Source organism: Hordeum vulgare, chromosome 5H, assembly GCF_904849725.1.
Source record: "Hordeum vulgare subsp. vulgare chromosome 5H, MorexV3_pseudomolecules_assembly, whole genome shotgun sequence".
NCBI lineage: Eukaryota > Viridiplantae > Streptophyta > Magnoliopsida > Poales > Poaceae > Hordeum > Hordeum vulgare.
The window spans coordinates 534,455,166-534,462,536 of NC_058522.1; the positions used below are offsets into that span (position 1 = coordinate 534,455,166).

At 41.8% G+C, this 7,371-nt stretch overlaps 1 protein-coding gene across 3 annotated transcripts; it reads left to right on the forward strand.

The window, feature by feature from the left end:
• Nucleotides 1–760: 760 nt before the first annotated feature.
• LOC123452409 (probable E3 ubiquitin ligase SUD1) lies at nt 761–7,156 on the forward strand. Of its 3 annotated transcripts, XR_006632594.1 has the most exons (9): nt 761–1,065; nt 1,596–2,018; nt 2,827–3,339; nt 3,421–3,602; nt 3,693–3,929; nt 4,665–4,825; nt 4,918–5,051; nt 5,136–5,905; nt 6,913–7,156. XR_006632594.1 is itself a non-coding variant. In XM_045129057.1 (8 exons), exons 1-8 carry the CDS (start codon nt 820–822, stop codon nt 5,616–5,618), a joined length of 2,379 nt encoding a protein of 792 aa, XP_044984992.1. In that variant the 5' UTR covers nt 761–819; the 3' UTR covers nt 5,619–5,985. The 3 variants fall into 3 exon arrangements, 2 of the variants coding, with proteins under 2 accessions (XP_044984992.1, XP_044984994.1); XM_045129057.1 differs by lacking the exon at nt 6,913–7,156 and having other exon boundaries at nt 5,136–5,985; XM_045129059.1 differs by lacking the exon at nt 6,913–7,156 and having other exon boundaries at nt 4,668–4,825; nt 5,136–5,985.
• Nucleotides 7,157–7,371: the final 215 nt, after the last annotated feature.

The window sequence follows — 7,371 nt, forward strand, 5'->3', positions numbered from 1 at the left end:
TTTTAAACCGTTATCTCAATTAATGATCCGCTTTCATCATTGACTTTTTCGCGACGAGATCTTCAAAACCAGATCCCATGTCGCTATGTTTCGATAACTTTTATTTTCATCGGTACTTGCCAGATTCTATCTCTTACTTGTCGCATTATTTGTCACATAGTTCTCACATTAAATCAACTTGATTATCAGACTTATGAATGTTGATATACCTCATTAAAAAACTTGATTTATTGTACTTGTGCTAGTTCATGCATTTACTTGCTTATTGTTAGTGCTCTAATACCCACTTTTAGCTTCACATAACATTGCAATACTTAACAAGTATAAAATTATTGTCCTGATAACCATGTATAACTTTTGTGACAACTATACATTCGTAAGATGACAACTATGATGACATAAATGTGCCAACTAGGAATGATGAAAAAAAATCAATAAAACATGTCAATATGAGATCTTATTTTGAAGGTCTCGTCGAGACGAACCTAACGGTGAAGTCGGATCTCCAATCAAATTATTAATCTGTGAGATAAATCATTTCTAAATTTTTAAAAAGCATTTAATGCGATGATGTAAGTATGAAGTAGAAGATTGTTACATGTGCATGAGGCTATGCGAGCTGCTGCATGCAAAAGCTGTCGTGGCGCGCTTTTCTTTAGATTTGTCCATAATTAAAAACTGAAATGTGGAAAAGCTTCAGCCACCTTGACTGGCGTTGGATCTCCATCCAACGGCCCACACAAACCCTTCGCCGCCCTGCACAAACCTCACCGCGACACCGAAGTTGTGTGACGAGGAGAAGCTTCCAGAGGAAGGCTCATGGCCGGGGCAGCGGCCGCCACCGCCACCGCCACCGCTCCGCCGGAGACAGCACTCCCAGCGGGGGATGGCCCCGGATACGACGACGACGATGACTACGAGGAGGAGGAGTGCCGCATATGCCGCCTCCCCGCCGAGGCGGGCCGCCCTCTGCGCCGCCCCTGCGCCTGCCGCGGCAGCATCAGGTTCGTCCACGACGACTGCCAGCTCCGGTGGCGCGCCGCCCGCCAAAAAAACCGCTGCGAGGTATCATCTCTTGCCTCCCCCCCCGCTAGGGTTTCCAGGCGCGTGCTTCTGCCCTTCCCCCCTTTGGTCTGAGGCTCTCAGCATCATGTTCATGTCCGCCATAATTCATCCCCTCATGTTGTTTGTGTGGCATGGGGCGCTTAATTCTTCTTCTATTTTAGATCTCGTCTAGATTCATATGGTTTAGTACCGATTTTGACCCCGTTTACTACTAGAATCATGCCATGCTTTGCGTTGGTATGATTGCCAGGGATAATATCCCCTTCCGCAATGTAAGATTGCCAGGGAAAATGTCCCCTTCCGCAATGTAAGATTTCCAGGGAAAATATCCCCCTTCTGCAATGTAAGATTGCCAGAGAAAATGTCCCCTTACGCAATGTAAGATTGCCAGGAAAAATACCCCCTTCTGCAATGTACAATATGTTATTATTGTCATATTGTTGCTGTGGTTATGTTGAACTTATATTCAGTTCCATTTTGATGTGATACCAATGTTGATGTGTCTGATCTTTTTTTCTTTATCATTGCAGGTGTGCAACCGCAACATCTCCACCCGACCTCTCTATGCTGCAGATGCCCCCGTGAGGCTGCATGTTTCTGAGCTCATGGCGGGTTTGCCCAGGAAGCTCATGGGTCTGCTGCTCCCCCTCTTCTTCGCCGTCTGTGTTGTTTGGGAGTTTGTCATTCCGCTCACCACCCTCTGGACATGGCGTCTCGCGCTCGCCACGACCTTTGCTCAAGTGCACTATCTACTCTCCCTACGCCTATCCGTGACCTGCATCCCTGCTTCAATTGCGCTCTGGGCTACATTTCTACGCTGGGTTGCACCATTTGCTGTAGCTCCATATGTGCGCTGGATTGAACGCCTGGTTACTTGGAGTGAGAGACAGGAGTTTCAGTCATTTGATGCTTTCCAAGTCCTTGCGATATTGACTGTTGAAGTTTCCTTGGCGGTATGATCATTGCTTCTCAATTAATATCCTATGTGTGCTAATTATATTTGTTTATTACGATGCTATGATTATTCGTTGAATGATAATATCCTTCTCATATTATTGTAGTAAAGCACCTGTTAACGCAGTTCTGTCCTGAACTGGTGCATTTAACACATCTTGCCAAGGCTTTCCTGATTGTTTATTTACATTTGGTCACAGCAGCACAGTGCGATATGGCTCTAGTTCGAATTGTGTCACCGGCCCGGATATGTACAGCTTATTGCAAGACATAGTAGCAGAACTTAAAATGATGGTCAGATGGAAGAAATTGGTATAAATTGTTCTGTAAAATATGACAATCCCTACCTTGAAATTGTGCCTTCCATTCGCCTGGATAGATACACTGGTGGGAAGACTACTCCCAAATATAGACGTTGGACCTCTTCTGGTTATTATTTCAAGTGCACCACCAAAACTCTCTAAGTTTGTTCTTTTGGTGTTTTAGCCGCCATGCTAATATAGTATGTTCTTATTACTCCCTCCGATCCAAAATAAGTGTCGTGGTTGTAGTTCAACCAATCCAAAGTGGTTTTAGTTCAAATTCGAACTAAAACCATGACACTTTTTTGGATTGAACTGAAATTATGCCACTTATTTTGGATCGGGGAGAGTATCTTCTTAAGGTAATTCTACCCTTGTTTATCTACAAGGTTGTGGGTTTGTAGCTTAGTTGCGTCCTTCTGGAGAATGAGTGCCTGAAATATCTTCTGCTTGCTGTTTTATTACTTATTTCTAGAAAGATCTAACAGTATACTTGTCTAATCAGGTGGTAATAGTTGACATGGCCCTTGCTTGTATATTTTGTTTTGTCCCATTTTCATTGGGAAGGATAACTCTATGGTCATCATGTCTCAATTTTGACAATGTGGATGAAGTCAATTGTTACACTTCAACAGCCTCTACCCTTCTAATTGGATTCGGACTTATCTTTACAGTGGGTGCAAGTTTTGCTGTGGTGCATACTTTTCATCTGTACTTGAGGGGCAAGCGCCTTGTGACCACAATTTTCTATAGAAGATTGTATGGCATATTCTTCAGAGGGATCATAAAGTTAACCCGAGTTGCCAATATTTCTCTTAATATCCTATACAACGGGATAATATACCCATTGTTCTTCGGCTGTTCGCTTGATATCTGCACTTCAAAAATGTTTGGTGCAACGATGACCCAGAGGTTCAATTTTCTGATTGCTTCATCTTTGGCTTCTGCTGCCTTACATTGGCTTATTGGACGCTCCTTTTTGAAACTACGCCCCAGATTATTCAAACTTCTTCACAAGGTAATTATCATACTATTATATTTGTGGTCTTATCATGTTAATAGTGATGCAGAAAATAATTCGTGAGTTTTTTTTGAGTAGATATTCGGGCCAGGAGTTTTCACTCCCTTTCTCAGCTATAACTTTTCCGAACCATTCTACAAATTTTATTTGAAGAATTTTCTTGGTCTTTTTGTGGACATTATGTTTGTTGCTCTGGTCATTCTTGTCCCTATCAAAATTGCTGACCTTTTGGCACCAGAGGTGTTCCCACTAGATATCACGTAAGTATTCAATTCCTGTTCTTTATCTGATGTATCTGCCCATCTATGCTCACTCAAAACATTGATTTTACCATTTTCTTTGAATCGTAGCTACTTCGATCATCCTGCTAAGGGCACATCAGTTTGGCAAGGGCTACTACTAAACTTTGCAGAGTTATTTTCTGCTGTTCATCATATGACGTATCTCATTGGAAAAACAGTCATCTACCTTGGGCATGTAATGGAGAGGGTAGTGGGGTATTGGTCTATCACTGCTGGTCAGGCTCTTGGGGACAATGTTCCATCAAAAGACCAGTATGATACCTGCGATGATGCTAAGGATGAATGGTAACACTCATACTTATTTTCACTTAGGGAGGAGCTGCACAGTCAGCCCTAATTTTAGCCTTTTTCGCCTGACCTACGTCCATTTTATAAGTTTATCTATCTTTTACTTCCATATTGTTTCACTGTTCACTGTTTAAATAGGGTACTTCCATTCTTGTAAAATGGCCAGTAATTTTGGCATGTGCGCTCCTGTTTACCTCTGTTCAAGGGGATAATCCATCTCAGTATCTCTTGCCAAAATATTCGTCTTTCATAGGGAATTATCGTTTACTCTTGGATCTCTGTTCTGTCAATTTATTAAGCGACGACACCTTGGCATTCTAACAGTTTGGTGCTTATGCTAGTCCATCAACTGTTAATATTTTAGTGAAATTCTACCATAGGGAAAACTTGCAATTTTGGTCTCTGCTCACTGTCAATTCATTAAGCGGTGTGACACTTGGCATGCTGACAATTTGGTACTTATGATAGATTGATAGTACATAATTTTTCAATTTGTTTTAGTAAAATTTCAGCATACGGGTAACTTGCAATATGGTTCAAGTAGGCTGTAGGTTCCAGAACTAGAAGATTACATATTTGGGTCGTCAAACCTATATAAGCCAATCAAGTGAGGTACTGAATCTAAATATGGTTTTGCTGCCTGACATGGCCTTTATAAGGGCAACATGGATCTTGTGAAAAGGGCTCTTCGAGAAACAAATAATGCTTACTTACCCTTCTTGCACGTTGCAGCAGGAGATATGCTGCTGTTCAAACGATTCTACGCGTGGTCCTAGCATGGTTGACTGCTGTGATATTCTATTCTGGTATGCTTTTGTTTCCAGTCTCAGTAGGTCGTGCATTGCTGATTGCCATCCCTCAGCTGCCAGTAGCAGGTGGATTGAAGTCCAATGGTAAATGATTGTTCAGAGGTGATCATTGAATTTGCAATGGAAGTAAATGTTTGATCTTGTCTGGGCTTACTTGTGCGAGTATTTTCTTGTAGACCTGTTTGCTGTTGCTGTTGGATTTTGCATCATATCAACTATCATTGCCGCCCTTAGAGATTTATCTGCCTGCATGACTTCTGGGAGAACATGCCTTCTAGCTTTGAAGAGGGATCTGCTTTTCTTCATATGGGTGAGGAATTCAATCTAGGTGGCTTCATTTATATATTTTTCTAGTTTATCCTACAGCTGAGTAACTTGATTGTCTCTTTGACAGATGGTCATCATTCCTCTCTTGATTGGTTTGCTGGCTGATTTATTACTGATATCACCCTTCGTTGGGACTGATTTTCCAGCTCTAAACTTTTTCCGCACTTGGCTCCTGGGCCGGTTCTTTAAGCTCTTATGGATTAACCACGTCGATGAAAGTTGGGAGGCGAAGTTTAAGCGGGCAAATGAAGATTGTTCTGGAGAGCTCAGAGCAATGTGGTGGTTCTTTCAAGATGTGTGCATTCCTGTCGCCATGAAGCTACTCGTTGCTCTGGCTGTTCCTTATGTTCTTGCCAAGGGCGTCTTCCCAAGATTGGGCTACTCTGCCTCCCTGAACTCGACAGTCTACCGTTTCTCATGGTTGGGCAGCCTTGGCATTTGCGCCTTCTACTGTCTTGGCAAGGTGTTATGCGTGCAACTCCATGATTCTATCAGGGACGACCGCTATGCCATTGGGCGGACGTTGGAAGACGTTGGAGACGGGAGCTGAATACTCTTTTCTGAGGGCTTTTTTGTAGCAGCTAGTTCACCTCAGACAGGGATAGGATGAGTAATATCAACAAATCCTTGTGCAGACGGGAAGGAATATACGGGTCACATTACTGATAGGATGGATGCAAATGAGATGGTTCCAAACAGATAAATTTCCAGCGGAACTTGGTACATATGGGAATGGTTTTCCGTGTGGAGGGCATTTGCTGAATTCAGCATTTGTGAACATGTAAACTTGACAAGATACTCCATACCTGTTTGTACATCACAGCTGACTGAGTTCAGGTACACTTAGCATGCTTGTTCTCATTACACAACTGGCTGAACCCAGTGAGTTTTAAAATTGCACAATTGCTTGGTCCAAAGTTGCAGCGTTGAATTGTGCAACTCTGACAGTAATGTGTTCTGTATGAATGAACTCTGGCAATTATCTAAGTACTTTGTAGGTTATGTTGGGCTGGGTTTGATTTTTGCTAGAGAGAAAAGAGCAAACTGGGCTCAAATGTGGTTTTCTGAGATACCGATGACCTACGGTAGATCTACTTAATCTCTCTAGAAAACTTTAGCGAGTACCGAGTATGTCCGCTATTCTCCCCTTCATTTTCATTTAGAAGTGCCACCAGTAGTGATTAAAGTGATAATTCAGTCAACATGTATACAATAAAAGATATGTGCAGGTTGAGAAGGGTTATATTTCGTTTATCTTCTTACTAGTGTATAGGAGTTCCCCGCAAGGTATATATTTTACTATCTCTCTAGAAAACTTTAGCGAGTACCAAGGCTTTTTTTATACTCCCTCCGTTTCGAAATATAAGACCTTTTTGAGATTTCACTATGGACTACATACGGATGTATCTAGACATGTTTTGGAGTGTAGATTCATTTATTTCGCTCCGTATGTAGTCTACAGTGAAATATCTAAAAGGTCTTGTATTTAAGAACGGAGGGAGTATTTGCGATGCTTTATTCTGTTGACATCATATCTAGAATGGACTTGCTATATTTTGGACTGAAATGTGTCGGATTTGACCACTCTTTCAGCCTAGAAAAAGAACCACATGGTTGTGTTTCCAGTCTATAGCTGGAACATATACTACAGACTGTGATATTGTGTTTGCATATGAAAACAGCAGCTCATGTTCAGAGTTGGTTTTGCGCCCCTGCCAAGAGTGAGTTCCCGATTTGTGTTTTTTTTTGCTCTTGTAATGGAATAGCTGCCGTATGTATGGGGTAAGAACTCGATCGTGTTCGTTTGCTCTTATGGTATCCTGTAAAAAGTGCAAATTTTGCAGAGCGAAGTGAAGCTGGAGCGAGACCAGACAACCCTGTCCATTTGCTACAGAAGTACCGCGGTTATATCGGGCTGGGACATTGCTGCTAACACTTGTGGCGGAGTTCCTATTTTTGAATTAAAAACTTATCCATTTGAACTCCCAGCCGTCCTGCTGGAGTGATGCGCATTATCCTTATCATGTGAGGACTTGTACAATGTACTCCCTCCGTTTCTAAATATAAGTCTTTTAAGCGATTTCACTAGATGTCTACATATGAAGCAAAATGATTGAATGTACACTCTAAAGTATGTCTATATACATCCGTATGTAGTCCATTAGTGAAATCTCTACAAAGACTTATATTTAGGAACGGAGGGAGTAAGAAATAAATCAGTTTTTTTGTATCGATGCTGATTCATACATGGTAGGCGTTTAATTAGGCGCCTTTTTTGGTAGAAATAAACACTGATGCTTCAG

What these genes read in the sequence shown, in the direction of transcription:
- LOC123452409 (XM_045129057.1), top strand. Translation starts at nt 820, where the DNA reads ATGGCCGGGGCAGCGGCCGCCACCGCCACCGCCACCGCTCCGCCGGAG. An exon ending in CTGTTGAAGTTTCCTTGGCG is followed by an intron (nt 2,019 to 2,826) that starts GTATGATCATTG and finishes TTGTCTAATCAG; the next exon opens with GTGGTAATAGTTGACATGGC. An exon ending in GATGATGCTAAGGATGAATG is followed by an intron (nt 3,930 to 4,664) that starts GTAACACTCATA and finishes TGCACGTTGCAG; the next exon opens with CAGGAGATATGCTGCTGTTC.